The sequence below is a fragment of the Podarcis vaucheri genome (assembly GCF_965113315.1).
Source record: "Podarcis vaucheri genome assembly, chromosome: 7".
Taxonomy (NCBI): Eukaryota; Metazoa; Chordata; class Lepidosauria; order Squamata; family Lacertidae; genus Podarcis; species Podarcis vaucheri.
In genome coordinates, this window is record NC_138765.1 from 62,448,157 (window position 1) to 62,463,600 (window position 15,444).

General features: G+C 45.4%; 2 protein-coding genes across 2 annotated transcripts in view; one reads left to right on the forward strand and one right to left on the reverse strand.

Moving 5' to 3' along the window:
- VPS35 (VPS35 retromer complex component) overlaps positions 1 to 1,934 on the forward strand; it is a 28,016-nt gene extending 26,082 nt beyond the window's left edge. The window contains exon 17 of the mRNA XM_082232909.1: positions 760 to 1,934. Within this exon, the coding sequence (XP_082089035.1) occupies positions 760 to 939 (180 nt within the window). The 3' untranslated portion in view covers positions 940 to 1,934. The remainder of the gene's footprint in view (positions 1 to 759) is intronic.
- Positions 1,935 to 4,425: 2,491 nt separating this feature from the next.
- LOC309538133 (histamine H3 receptor-like) lies at positions 4,426 to 12,533 on the reverse strand. The gene is made up of 3 exons (XM_082233397.1): positions 11,817 to 12,533; positions 9,356 to 9,522; positions 4,426 to 7,375 (listed from the first exon to the last, which is right to left on the reverse strand). Exons 1-3 carry the CDS (start codon positions 11,944 to 11,946, stop codon positions 6,491 to 6,493), a joined length of 1,182 nt encoding a protein of 393 aa, XP_082089523.1. The 5' UTR covers positions 11,947 to 12,533; the 3' UTR covers positions 4,426 to 6,490.
- Positions 12,534 to 15,444: the final 2,911 nt, after the last annotated feature.

Here is a 15,444-nt window from a genome sequence, read left to right on the forward strand (position 1 = left end):
GGGGAGGAGCATGGGGGGGCGTTGGAGCTAATCCTTACACTATCACAATTATGTAGTTGAATACCGCCCCTGATCATCTTAGTCCCAAGCACTGCGAGGAAAAATAGTTGCAGGGTAGCTTATCTGCAGCTACCGATTTCTTCACTGGGAAGCACCCAGAATATTTTTATTTTATCTGTTTCTATAGAGCTGTTCTTCAAAGCAGATTGCAGGGCAGGAACCGCTGCATGGTTCAGTTGGGCGACTAGTTCCATGGACTAATAAACCCAGCTGCCTTCTGCATCCTGCCTTCGTTATATACCGTATTTTTCACTCTATAAGACGCACCAGACCATAAGATGCACCTTGTTTTTGGAGGAGGAAAACAAGAAAAAAAATATTCTGTATCCCAGAAGCCAGAACAGCAAGAGGGATCCGGCTTCTGGGATAGCCTCTTGCTGTTCTGGCTTAGCCACGCGAAGCCTCTCCCGGGCAGTGGGATGAAGTCTCCCCCAAGAGCCGCGCTCCCCTCCTTGGGGAAAAACCCCCAAGAGCCGCACATATGCTCCACGGGGCTCTTTAAAGGGAGCGCCGAGGAGAGCCTCCTGCCTGCATTCGCTCCATAAGACACACACACATTTCCCTTTACTTTTCAGGAGGGGGAAAAGTGTGTCTTATAGAGTGAAAAATACGGTACATTGCTCTCTTCCTTCTGATCAAAGGTTCTGACTTCCTGTTTTTTTCACACGCCGGGCATTGTTGGTTCTTTTCCTTTCTCAGGTGACAATTCAGGTTTTGAATCAGCTCATACAGAAAATCCGGGAAGACCTCCCAAACCTTGAATCGACCGAGGAAACGGAACAGATCAACAAACACTTTCACAACACGCTGGAGCACCTGCGCTTGAGGAGAGAGTCCCCCGAGTCGGAGGGCCCCATCTACGAAGGGCTGGTCATATAGAGGGGGAGCCTCCTGTGTGTTTGCACCACACCCAACCGGATCACCTTCCCATTTGCAACACAGTACCTGGCTTTTGTTTTTATTACGGCGATGCTAGAGTTTTCATAGATTTGTGCCTTTCGGAAGTGCCAAGTTAGGCTATCTGCTCTCTCTGTCTCTCTCTCTCTCCTTTTTTTGCTTTCATTTCTGTACTTGGCATGTATGTGCGACGTGTTCAGCGCTTTGCTTCCAAGCACTTGCGTTCACCACTTCTACCAGGTTTCTTCCCCCCCCCCCCAACTTCTTGGACCAGCAGCTCTGTAGAGACCATCAGAAAAATTAGCATGGCTGAAGTCATTACTTCCTTTTTTAAAAAAACAAATAAATAAAATCCATGTGGCAATGCCTCCCCCTGCCTCTCTTCCCCCCCTCTCTTGCATTCTAATTTGTCTTAGATAACTTCTCTTCTCTGCCCCCCCCCCCAGCTCAGAAACCTTTAATATCCTAACCTGGCTTTCCACCTGCAAGTGTTAATAGGTAGGGGGGTGTTGGTTAGTTTTTACAGAGAGCTTTCATTTTCTTTATAGGTTGGATTCTGCTTCTACCCTTTCCCCCCTCCCTACCCCCTGAGGTTATGTCAGATTTTTCTTCCCTCCTATCCCTCCCCCAGCCCTCTTAAAAACTAGAATATATTAATGCATGTTTTTGGAGTTGTAAAGCACCATGCTTAAAAATTAAATTCAGAAGTTTATATTTTGCATATGGAGGCTCTGTGACCCGCGGTGGAGGGCCAGTCATTGTGCACAGGGCGATATTTATCAAGGAAACTTTATTTCCGCATAGTATGGAGGAGGAGGAGGAGGTGGAGAAAAGTAATAGATGAATTGTGGTCTCTATATAGTTCTATGTATAACCTTCGTTACTGTAAAATTTAGAGGGGTGGGGGAACGCATTACACAGTTCTGCTCCGTATCATGAATTTGCACCAGTGAAACCAATAAAGTTGCTATTAACGAGTCTGGCTCTGAATGTCTCCCATTGCGTCTAAGGCGGAGGGGTAGCCATCGTGGTGTCCTGCGGGTGCCGTTGAACTACAGCTCCCATTGTCTCTGCCCCGTTGGCCATGCTGGCTGGAGCCGATGGGAATTGGAGTACAACAACATCTAGGCAGGGACACAGGTTCTCCACTCTGTTTTAAAGGTTGGATTTCTCCCCCCACCCAGGTTTGAACAAGGTCCCATCATGCCCCCCCAAAAAAAAAAATCAAGAAAGGACAGCCTTTTGGCTTAAGCTAGGGATGAGGAACCTGTGACCCAATGGTCGGGGCCATAGTCTTGGCCATCAACAACATCTGTCTTGTGTCTGTCCCTACCCCAAACTCATTCAACACCAGGAATCTATCTACAGCAGGCATAGGCAAACTCCGGCCCTCCAGATGTTTGGGACTACAATTCCCATCATCCCTGACCACTGGTCCTGTTAGCTAGGGATGATTTGCCTATGCCGGGTCTGCAGAGTGAGCAAACAGATGGCCACAAATGACCTCAGGTTTATATTTATAGTTATTCTTGGTTGTAGTTGGCTCTTCCACCCGTAGATACCTGGAGCGACCTGCAGAAAAAGGAGGCAGAAACACTAAAAGCAACCCCTGTTAAACCATCACTGAAAGTGGCAACTAAAACAGCAGCAGAATTGGATAGTAAAGCCCAGAGGAAAAGATACAAAAATCCAGCATTGTCAGAAAGGAGTGACCCATTGCAATGAGTAATGCTTGATGTTTTATCGCGTTTTTAATATTTTGTTGGGAGCCGCCCAGAGTGTCTGGGGGAACCCAGCCAGATGGGTGGGGTATAAAGAAATTATTATGTAGCACAACATGTAAAGGTAAAGGTAAAGGTACCCCTGCCCGAACGGGCCAGTCTTGACAGACTCTGGGGTTTGTGCGCCCATCTCACATTTATTGGCCGGGGGCCAGCGCTGTCCGGAGACACTTCCGGGTCACGTGGCCAGCGTGACAAAGCTGCATCTGGCGAGCCAGCGCAGCACACGGAACGCCGTTTACCTTCCCGCTGGTAAGCGGTACCTATTTATCTACTTGCCCCCGAGGGTGCTTTCGAACTGCTAGGTTGGCAGGCGCTGGGACCGAGCAGCGGGAGCGCACCCCGCCGCGGGGATTCGAACTGCCGACCTTTCGATCGGCAAGCCCTAGGCGCTGAGGCTTTAGCCCACAGCGCCACCCGCGTCCCTTAGCACAACATGTAGCACAACTTAATTTTAAATGGATGTAAAGCGGCCCCTGGGGGCAGGGATTTAATGTCAAAATTCAGCACTGATCAAACAGAAAGGCCACTGAAAAGCAGACCTCTCCTACAAACTGTGACCTCTCCTGTGAGCTCCTCAGAAACTAGCCTCCTGTGTGCAACTCCTATGCCTGGTCTACTGCTTCATGTTTTCAAGTGACTCTTGGCTGCTTTGATGCCGACATTGTTAAGGTGGTGAGCCAAAAGGTTTCTGGTATGGAGATGCTGGCCTGGATCCAAAGAGCTCTTGCGTGAATGGAAAGGCACTTTCGCTCTTGGAAGACTCCCGCTTGTTGTACAGCACCTTCTCCCTCCCTCCTGGGAATGTCTCACCACCTGCCGTTTTAGAAGGTCATTGATCCTTGGGAATGCTGGCTGCCATCTGATTGTGTTAGATCCTGCCAAGCTGTCAATCTACAGCAGGAAGTGCAGAACATAAGAGTCTGCTGAGTCAGGCCAATGGCCCGCCTAGGCCAACATCAGTTCAATCCCCAATAGCATCTCCTAGTGAGTCTGGGAGATGCTGCTGCCAGTCAATATAGGCAATACTGAACTAGATGGACCAAATGGTAGGCAGCTTCATGTGTTTCTGTGATATACATGGAGCGGGTGGTGCTGTGGGTTAAACCACAGAGCCTAGGACTTGCCGATCAGAAGGTTGGCGGTTCGAAACCCCGCAAAGGGGTGAGCTCCCATTGCTTGGTCCCTGCTCCTGCCAACCTAGCAGTTCGAAAGCACATCAAAGTGCAAGTAGATAAATAGGTACCGCTCTGGCGGGGAGGTAAACGGTGTTTCTGATTTGCCAGAAGTGGCTTGGTCATGCTGGCCACATGACCCGGAAGCTGTACGCCAGCTCCCTCGGCCAATAAAGCGAGATGAGTGCCACAACCCCAGAGTCAGCCATGACTGGACCTAATGGTCAGGGGTCCCTTTACCTATACCTTCTTAGAAGATGGTCCTATCTAGCCCAGGACTGGCCCTCTCCAGATGTTAGAGTCAATTCCCATTGGCCCCAGGAGGCATGACCAATGATTAGGGGAGATGGGAGTTGTTTAGTCCATGAAACATCTGCAGAGAAGTTTGCACTGGCATGGCAGTAACTCTGAAAGAGTTCCAGGTCTTTTAGTAGGAAATGGAATTGGGCCCCTTTGGGCATGCAGATCTTGTCATTTGCTAAGCACAGAGCTGATGCCAATAAATCCACATCTTAGCAGCTTTCTGTGTTTATTTTCCAAGTTAGCAAGGTGCCTGCCTTAAAGCATTTCCATAACATATTAAAGGTGCTTCACAATCATGAAAGCCGATAAGCTGACTTTGACTAGAATATCAAAGTGGATTACCTAAAGTTGAGCAAATCACCTCCTTTTGAGCCATTTCTCCAATATTAAAAACATTTATGAAATACATACAAATGCACCATTGACCTACCAAAGGCTAGACCAGTTCACGGTTCATGATGCCAATTTATTATGATACAATGAAGCATGGGATTCTTGAGGTGGGAGATGCCAAGAGACACTGACTACAGGAAATATCTCTAAAATACATAGGAAATGGAAGTCTGTTGAACTGAACTTCAGCAGGCCTGAATGGGTCATGTTGCTAATCTTTCCTTCTGTATGAAAATTATGTACAGGAGGTAACAGCCCAGTCTGATGAACTGCAGTGACTGCTGTGTTGCAGCAACTTGCAGTGCTAAGCTATGTTATGTTGTCCTTTGTAGCTATACACATCAGGGGTGGAGGAACCCGTGAACCTCCAGCTGTGGTTCTGCTCTCACAAGGTCTCACCAGCATGGCCAATGGCCAACCCTAAATGACTCGGGCCCCAAGAACCTGAAAGACTGCCTCCTTCCCTACAGACCCTCTTGGGTGCTGAGATTGGCAGACGGGAGCCTCTAGGGCAGGGGTGTCCAAACTTTTTTCAAAGGGCCAGATTTGAACATGTGTGAGGGCTGACCAAAGTTGTTGACCTTTTTTTAGGATTGAAGTTGCTGACCTTGTTTTACGGACTTTGGACATGCCTGCTCTAGGGTGCCATCAGAAGCACGGGGAGGTGGCCTTCTCTGTGGCAGCCCCTAAGTTGTGGAACTCCCTCCACACAGAGGTGCACCTGGTACTTTTTATTACACAGCTTCCAGAATATGTATTCATTCATTTAATTTTAATTAAGTTGATTGATGACATTTGTATATCACCAATTCTTCCAAGGAGCTCAAGGTCCTGTACATGGCTTTCCCCTCCCAGTTTTATCCTCACAACAACCCTGTGAATGAGGCTAGGCTGAGAAACTGGACCAAGGTCACCCAATGAGCTGCATGGCAGAGTGAGGATTTGAAGCCTAGTCTCTCCCATGTTCTAGTTTTGGCACTCTAACCATTTACACCACACTAGCTCTAAAATGCAGATGACGTAAGTCTTTAACTTTTGACACTTTAGATGTATATCTTTAGGTTTGTTTTGATACACAGGCAGCCACAATAATCCAGCTATTGAAGGCAACTCATCATCTGCTTTAGCACAAATCTTGGGAGTGGTCTTGAATTCAACTGCACTAGAATCTGCAGCTACAGTAACTAAAAACCTTTCAGGTTAAAGCTGCTGTGTTAAATCTTGCTGCCCTGTTATACCTGCTTGCCTCGGGTTAAGCCTTTCCTCCCCATTTGCACCACTGCAATGCAGCCAATGCAGTAATCAGGCTTGGAAACAGCCTTCCATTGGCTCTAATAGAAAAGGGGAGAAAGGAGGCAGTGGGGTAGATCGAAAGCCCCATGGGCCTCATCTGGCCTCCCATCCCATAATTCCCCACCCCTGCTTGAATGAAAACCTTGATTATTATTTTTTGCAGTTAAGTGCACCAACATACAGTGCCAAATAGGCAGTGCATTTCATAACATTGTAGACAGAATTCCACTGACTGCTAACTCTTAAGAGACAAGGCTCCAGTTTTAAGATGCCCAATGTATGAGTTGAGTTTCCTTACAACAATATCAATAATCGATCAGTCCTCATTGAGCATACATTAGCACTGCAGAATATTAGTCGCAAAGTCTTGTATTTTCTCAAAACAGCACTGAATTTTCTAAATTTCTGCAGCACTGCAAAATAAAATATAAAAATCCAGCACATGTTTGAGGGTAGAATGTTGCAAGGCCATCTTTCAAATACGGACAAGTCTTTAGGTCTTCAGACTAGCGTACAATCAATGTTTCTTTCTCAAATGAAAAAAAACCCACATCACTCTTAAAACCTGTTCTCTCGCCTTAAATGTTCTCACAGGAACATATTGGGGTGGATCTTAGCTTTCCCTGGGCACAACAGTTTGAAAAAAGCTTTTCTGAAACTCATGTGGCACAAAGGGTATAAAATGGGGTTAATGGCTGAATTCAACCACAGGAGCCAAAAGGAGGCTTCGTAGAGAGCATGTGGGATGCATTTCCCATGGCAAGCTGCTCTGATGATCATCAGCAGTGTGTAAGGAGCCCAACAAAGAGCAAAAATGCAGACGATGATGGCCAAAGATTTGGCCACTTTTTTATCCCGGGAAAGCCGGAACCGGCTAGCCATAGTGTTAGCAACCTCTGTTTTTCTCTTGGTGGTGGAAAGACTCTCCAGAGCTTTGTAGAAACCATCCCATGGGGATTTAGTCTGAAGTTCCACTTGCAAAGGCAGAAGATCTTGGTTGACGTTAAAATCGGCCGGCTGGCTCTGGAGGTGGCCAATGCTGAGCTGCTGGACTGCGGGTTCAGCAAAGGAGGAACTGCTTGCTGTCTTCTCCTTACTCCTTTTCTGGCTCACTTTCATAAAAAAGTTGGGGTGTTCTTGCTTCTCTCGGGGGCGACTTTTGCCGCCTCTGTGACTGAGTGGCAGCGTCTCCCTCCTCAGGGGGGTCCTCTTCCTAATGTTGATGTAAATGCTTAAGTTGAAGTAGGAGACGCTGATGAAAGGAGTGAAGAACTCTATCGTGGAGGCAATCATGAGGAAGTACCAATTGTAGAAGAACTCAGCATAGCACTCTTTCTCGGGCAGGATGCTTCGATGTGCAATGTATTCCCAGCTGATGATTGCTGGGCCATAAAGGAGAAATGCTGCTACCCAGACCATGACCATTTTTACCACTGTGTTCCTGGTCATCCCCTTCTGAGCTCTGTAACTCACCTAGGTGGAAAGGTAAGAGGAAGAGTCAAGTGATGACTATACCATTAAAAACCCATTGCCATTAACAAAACAGCCCATGTTGTTTCCGGGATTGTGGAAGTGCTCATGGAATAGCTGCACTAGCTGCTGCTCTCAGCCGGAGGCTGAAATTAATTTTCAGCCTTTCTGCAGCCAGGTGTGTGAAGGTTGAAAACAGGTTTGTCCTGCTCCCTTAGGGCAAGAAATGCAAATAGGTCTGAGAAGAGGGCTGGGATCGGTGTGATGGCTGCTGGTGTCCCAAAGTTTTCTGCTTAGAGCAGGGGAAAGTGGTGGGGACTGTGACATTAGCTCGGCAGGGATGCAGAGATACCTAGTGGGAGTTGGAATGATGTGATGAAGTTGGGTAGAATAAGGAAGGGTGGCTTGAGCTTCACAATAGTGGGTGCCAGAGAGCCATGGGTGGAGGGGGGTCACAAAGGAATTGGGACAGGAGGAAGAACAGCTTGGCAGAAAATGAAAGGCAAATGGGGGCTTTGGGAGGGGGTTTTATTTCTTTTGCAGAGGGGCAGCTATGGGTACCAGAAGGTGAGGCGGGGAGAGGTAAATACCACACCTCTGAAATCCATTTCAGCTACAGGTCCTTGAACAGACAAATGCAAGAAATTTCCTAATATTCAAGCTATGACAGGAGTGTACATTTTTGCTTTGATAAGTGACTTCTCATGGCTGTTCTTTTGTACCAAGAAGCTCCTTGCATGTGGATGAAATGGATGCACTCAAGCCACTTTGCGTTTTGCTCTGGCTTGTGTTTACAATGCTAGAGGTGGTGGAGAAAGAGAGGAGGGGAGGGGAGCTTATTTTCCAAAGGAATGTGAAAGCCTCACAGTGTGCATCTGATTAGCATAGGGCAGTGAGGGCTGCGATTAATACCTAGAGGAAATTATGCTAGCACCATGAACAAAACGTTGGGAAGAGGAATGCAATAAAAGCACTTTCCTTTCACCGCAAGCCCTTTGATAAAGGGAAAGTGATCTCAATGATAGAACGAGGTCCAGAATAAAGTTGGTTTTGCTGGGGGTTTAGCTCTCACAGCTCCCTGAAGGTCACTCAAATTATTCAGGGTGGCTGGCTGGTGCGGTCCTGAAATGCTATGGACAAAGATCTGGAGCAGGGTTGCGCAGCCTGCAGTCCTAAGGCCACATGTGTCTGCCGAGGCTAATTTTATGTGGTCCTTGCACTAATTTCAGGTGGTTAGTAAGGAAAGGTGAAAAGAGGGGAAAGGGAGTGGGAGGGAGGGAGGGAGGGAGGGAGAGAGAGAGAGAGAGAGAGAGAGAGAGAGAAGGAGATGGCAGGGAGAGAGGGAGGTAGAGAGTGAGAGAGTGAGTGAATGAGAAAGGGGTGGAAGAGAGGAAGAGAAGGGTTGGCAGAAATAGAGAGAGAAAAGGAGAAAGAGAGAGATGGCAAAAAGAAAAGTGAATTGGGGTGGCAGAGAGACTGGGATGGCACAGAGAGAGACACAAAGAGAGAAAGAGTGGCATAAAAAGAGAGGGAAGGGGAGAAGGGAGGGCAGAGAAAGAGATAAAAGACACAGAGAAAAAGAGATAAAAGACACACAGAGAGAAAGAGATAAAAGACACACACACAGAGAGAAAGGGAAGAGGTGGAAGAAAGATAAGAGTCCCCACACACTTTGACTCTGGCCTCATCCACAAATATTATGCAGCCCCTAGGGAATTTGGCCCTCAGCAATTACAGAAAAAAATGGAGCTACACAGCATATAACCAATTTTTCATAATTGGGAGGTATTGATAATGGGAATAACCAGTAACATACTGATGGAGTAACAGGAGAGCAAACAAAAGCAACTTCCTAGGTTGGCGTTTTGCAATAGTGCTGTGCTCAGGCACCTCCTCTCACTCCAGGGACACACAAGCAGCCCTGGGACTTTGGAAGGCCTTAAGAAGCTCAGGGTGTCAGTAGTAGAAAGCGATGTTCCTTACCGCCTTTGTCACAGAGATGAATCTGTCAAAACTGATCAGAACAATGTTGAAGACGGAGGCGCTGCAGACCAGGTAATCGGCCACCAGCCAGAGCTTGCACAAGCCCTTTCCAAACTTCCACTCGCCTGTCAGGATGTAAGGGATGTACAGAGGGATGCAAAATCCACCTGTGGATATTGACCAAGAAACAGCACTGGTGAGGGAGTCTTAGCCTAGCTTTCTTACCAGAGAGACAGGTTTTGATGTGGAGGAACTTTCAAACAAATATACATCCCACCCTCCCCATTACACAGAACATGAATTCTGAGGTGGCACAGTCAAATATCAGTTGGAGACCTCCATTTTGTCAGAATACTTAAGGCAGGGGTGGGCTAGGTGATTATTGTTTGCACTCCAGTTGTCCAGCTGGGGCTCTAGTTTTGTGTCTGCAATGAGGTTAGCTGACACAAGAGGGGGAGTCTTCCTTTGGTGGCCCCGCACTTGTGGAACTCTGTTCCTATGCAATACATCAGACTCCATCACTGCAGGGCTTTAAATAAATGGTGTGTGCGCGCGTGTGTGTATACGTGCATATGTAATAATTCATGCTTGTGAATGGGGGTGTATGCCATTTCCATGACATATTTTATTTGCCATTCTGTGTAGAAAAATACATTATGGCAGTGTCTTCCTGGTGTATGTAGTGAGATGAAACATTCTGCAACCTTTCTTACACCACAAAAAAAATCATACAGCTTGTACAGCAGGAATCAGTTCTCATTCTGCTTTCTCCAGACTTTCATTTGCTGCAAGCAGACAGCCACTGCTACTAAATAGTACACTAAAGGTTCCTTAAAGATTTAGTTTAGCACATGTTTGTAGGCTCAAATACACGAGCGATTTCATATATTGCATGGTATTACAAGATAATCACTCTTGAGTGGAAAGCCCTCCCTTATTCCACATGTTGCAACTGATTAGATGCCACATAAAAATAAAAGCCACCTTTAAGAGCCAGTGTGGTGTAGTGGTTAGAGTACTGGACTAGGACCTGGAAGACCAGGGTTCAAATCTCTACTTGCCCATGAAGCTCACAGGGTGACTTTGAGCCAGTCCCTGCCTCACTGCCTAACCTACTTTGCAGGGTTGTTGTGGGGATGAAGAGAGGAGGGGGAGAACCATTCACACCCTCATGAGTTCCTTGGAGAGCAAACAATACTTATTGAGAGGTGGTGGAAGCAACCTAATGCAATGTCTACTGATACAGCTGCAAGCTACAAATTTTCTCATGTACAATTAACCCAACCATGTGTTGTTGATCATCTGTATAATGCATATGCAAAAACATTTTCTAATCTTGTTTGTGCTTACAAATACACCTGCATAGTGACTTCCTCTATCTACTTCCATACATGGTAAGTTGAGGGTGAGAAAGATAAAGCCACATAGAGGCCATTTTAATGGAAGCATCTTAGCTGCAGTTTACTGTTTATCATTTATACAGCGTGTTCATTTTGCCAAGTACCGTACTTTCATCTTGGGTTTCCCTTTACCAAAATCCCCATTGTGTATTATTGTTGTGTTTACACACACACACACACACACACACACACACACACACACCACATTTAAACCCTGCCTTTGCTCCAAAGAGTTCAAGGGAGCCACATGCTTCTCTTCAATTTGATCCTCACAACAACCATGTTGGGTAGGTATAGCTGAGAGACAGTGACTGGCTGAAGGCCCTCTCCCAGTGAGTTTCATAGATAAGAGAGGATTTGAAACATGGGTCTTTTTGGGCTTAATCTGACATACCAGTCACTACACTGCACTGATTTTGTTACACACACACACACACACACACACACACAATTTTTCAGTTAATGTTTCCAAAGTGGTGCCCAAGTAAATAACTGCATTAAAACAATTAAAAATATAAATATCAAATTAGCCTAGCACACAGGAAAAACAATATTAAAACCCCCATCAATCAGCAGGAAATAGGCAACATTAAAAAAGGTTCTGTTCCAAAAACCCAGCAAAACTAGTTTGCTCACACTTGGTTAGGGAGCCATATGAAAGAGGGTGAAAAATGACAAAGGGTGTTCTGCTTCTGTGGGGCTGCAACCATGAAGTTTCTGCTGCTTGTGGAATCAGTCACACCTCCAAATAAGTTGAAACTTGAAACACGGTTTCATTGGCTGACTTTAAACTTTGGGGGCTTTCCATATATAATTATTAGTGTACCCCCCATGGGGAAAAGGGGCCAAGAGAGGAAGCTTGGGGCCAGATTTCACTCCACCAGATCCAACTTTCTTGATCCCCTGGCCCAGTGTCCTTGAACCTTGCAGCCCAGAAACATCTGGGGACCCAACTCCCATCACTCATGACGATTGGCTGAACCAGCCAAGGGTGAAGAATACTGTCCTGGCCCCTGCCCCAAACTCAAGTTGTTTGTGGGGAGCTCCCTGGCTTCACTCACCTACTAAAAGATCAGCAATGGCCAAGTTGAGAAAGAAGAAATTCCCTTGGGTCCGGAGGCTCTTGTCCACCACGAAAGCCAAGATGACCAGCGCGTTGCCCAGCACCGTGATCAGAACCACGAGTCCCATCAGCGAGGCCAGTAGGGCGGAGACGGGCGCGGAGAACTGTCCGTGGTGCTAAAAGTGCCGCTCCTCGCCCGCCGCGCACCCGTTGCCCAGCGAGGCTGAGACGCTGGAGAAATTGGTATCCAGCCGCTCTTCCGCCATAGCTGCAGGGGGAGGGGAGGAGAGAAGAGGCAGGGCGGCCGGAGACCCCCAAATTGCAAGGGCGCGATTTCAAAAAAAAAAAAAAAAAAAGTATTCGTGTTACAAGAACGACGAGAAGCGTTTCATTCCTTGACTGAGACGCTCTACTTGGGAGGGCGAGTGAAGCTTCTGGCTTGAGCGCGGGACTTGGTCGGCTTGAGTGAGTCAGCGGTCGATGGGCTCCCCCCGCCCTCCGGCTGGTGGGGGAGGACGGAAAATGAACGGAGGGACGCGGCCGGGGGATCCGAAAAAGAAGCGGCGGAGATAGAGAGGCGAAACGCAAAGCAATACAACCTGCTTTCCTACCTAGCGCATCTGCCAGAATCTGCATCCAATTCAATGCCATTCCCTTGTACGCTTGAAACTTGCAGAAGGTGTGTGTGTGTGTGTGTGTGTGTGTGTCCCTCTCCCGCTTAGTGCTGGACTACCGAGTGAACAGACTAAGCACATGCTTAGGCACTTTTTCCTTAGCAAAAAAAGGAAAAAGAGAGGGTTTGGTTTTTTAAAGAAAGAATTTGATATTTCAAACGACGACAACGACGACAAAGACATAAGGGCAACAAAGAGCACCCAAGTGCAGTAGGGGAAAATCAGAACTTTGATAGACGTCCTATCTCCCAACGCCACACTCTCCCCACATTTTTCTGTTCTCTTTTTATTATTTATCCCCACCTAAAGCAGGGGGTGTCCAACAAAAGCAGATCAAAATAGCGTGAAGAAATCACATCTGGTCATGCGTTGCAATAAATCCATGCTTTGTTATTTTAAAATTTTGTTTTTATGCTTGAATTACATATGGGGGGGGGGAGAGAGACTATAATCCTTTCAGTGCTTAGAGACTCCAATCGTCTTAAATCCAGCCCTGGCCCCACTATATGGACTTTGGTCCTTTCCCCTCCAGATCTTGCAGTTCTCCCTCCTTGTAGATTCCAGAGCTTTGCTGAATATTATTTCAATTGAAAGCATTGCAAGGTACAAAATGGCTCCTGTTGTCCAGCGGAAAATGCCTACAGCTGTAGAGGGTGGGGACCATGCTTTCCCCTCTAGCCAATGGGGAGGGTGGGGGGAGATAGGAACAAGACTTATCCTACAAACCTTTGGAAAAACCAAAGTGATTGTGGTTAAGTCAGCATAAATGGACAAGTTTCTAGAACAGAGGAGGTGGATGTGTGGCCCTCCAGATGATGCTGGACTACAGGTGACCAGGGAACACGCTAACTGCAGCCAATCCAATGTGAATCAGGCTTGGGGAACTTGGCTGCCTCCATCCCAAATGTTGGACTGCAACACATTTTCTTTTGCCTTAAGCTTTGTTCTGGGCAAGTAACTCTGAAATAGGATGATGCCACAAAGCCAGTTTTTTCCTCTTTTTTGCCACTCATACACCAGCAAAGCTCACTGACAAACTGGTGCAGGTGCAGAGAAGTTCAACCAGGTTGGTGAAACCAAGTCTGATAATGAATTGTTGAAAGAGCTGGACACGTCTAGGCTAGAGAAGGGATGACTAAGAGGAGACGTGCTAGAGGTCTTCAAGTGGTTTAACATTGAGAATGGCTTGAGGAAAATAAGTCTCTGTCTCTCTCCCAACCCCAGCTGTCTGAGAACAAATTCGCTGTGTGTGCATGTGTTGTTGTTTTTTTAAAGAAAAACACTTCCCCAATTTTTTTCTTCTGCATATGTGTATGTTGAGTATATCCACATGCTCCCTGCATACTTGATTGTTTGGCAAAAATATTCCCTGAACATTTAGATCTCCCATAATATTTGGATTTAGTGTTTGACAAAATGGGACAAAGAATAGTGTTCAATATTTGGTAGCTGCCATGAAGTGATATTTCATTCTTGCCAGCATCTGATGGCTGCTGTACAATGGCATTTAAAGTGCGAAATTGAATTTGCTAGATGACATGCAGTCACATTTTATATATATATATATATATATATATATATATATATATATATATATATATATATAATATGATATTTATTAAGTTTTCAAAGGAAAAGAAAATACATAAGTAAAAAGAATAGAAAAAAGACAAAAAGGGGAAAAAAAGAAAAATACAAAATACAGAAAAAAGATAAAAAACATTTAAAAAGAAAACACATCAATCTTTCCATGTCATATATTCATATCCTTGCTTCCCTGACCTCCTCACACCTCCCTTTTTTGTATTCCAATTTAGTTAGTTGATTCAGCAATTTCTTTCCCTCTTTGTTTTTATCTTAATCCTTTAACTTAATATAATATAACTTTAAGTTCTCACCTGTTAATAATCCATTTTTCATACACCTTTTAAACATAACTGCTTAAACCACTTAACTTCATTCTGACATCATTCTAACATTCATTAATTTTACAATATTTCTGTAAATAGTCTTTAAATTTCTTCCAATCTTCTTCCACCGACTATTCTCCCTGGTCTCAGATTCTGCCAGTCATTTCCGCCAGTTCCATGTAGTCCATCACCTTCATCTGCCATTCTTCCAGGGTGGGTAGATCTTGCGTCTTCCAATACTTTGCAATAACTATTCTTGCTGCTATTGTGGCATACATAAAGAAAGTTCTGTCCTTCTTTAGCACCATTTGGCCGACCATGCCCAGGAGAAAGGCCTCTGGTTTCTTCAGAAAGGTATATTTACATACCCTTTTCAGTTCATTATAAATCATCTCCTAGAAAGCCTTAATCCTTGGGCACGTCCACCAAAGGTGAAAGAATGTACCTTCAGTTTCCTTACATTTCCAACATTTATTATCGGGCAAATGATAGATTTTTGCAAGCTTGACTGGTGTCATGTACCACCTGTATATCATTTTCATAATATTCTCTCTTAAGGCACTGCATGCCGTAAACTTCATACCTGTGGTCCATAACTGTTCCCAGTCAGCCATCATTATGTTATGTCCAACATCTTGTGCCCATTTAATCATAGCAGATTTCACCATTTCATCCTGTGTATTCCATTTCAACAGCAAGTTATACATTTTTGACAAAATCTTAGTTTTGGGTTCTAACAGTTCTGTTTCTAATTTTGATTTTTCCACCTGGAAGCCAATTTTCTTGTCCAAATTGTATGCCTCCATTATCTGATAATAATGAAGCCAGTCTTGCACTTTGTTTTTTAATTTCTCAAAACTCTGCAATTTCAGTCTCAGTCACATTTAATATAAACATATTGCAGAAAGAAAAGAATGTGGTAAGACTGCTGGTTGAAAGAAGAAAGATCTTTATAAAGGAACTCCTGGCAAACCCCTGATGCTTAAAGTCAGGGTATTGTGTAGTGGGTTTTGTTGCTGAAATTATTCCCCATTGGTTAAAA

What these genes read in the sequence shown, in the direction of transcription:
- LOC309538133 (XM_082233397.1), bottom strand. Translation starts at nt 11,946, where the DNA reads ATGGGACTCGTGGTTCTGATCACGGTGCTGGGCAACGCGCTGGTCATC. An exon ending in CATTGCTGATCTTTTAGTAG is followed by an intron (nt 9,523 to 11,816) that starts GTGAGTGAAGCC and finishes CAATATCCACAG; the next exon opens with GTGGATTTTGCATCCCTCTG. An exon ending in TCATCTCTGTGACAAAGGCG is followed by an intron (nt 7,376 to 9,355) that starts GTAAGGAACATC and finishes CTTTCCACCTAG; the next exon opens with GTGAGTTACAGAGCTCAGAA.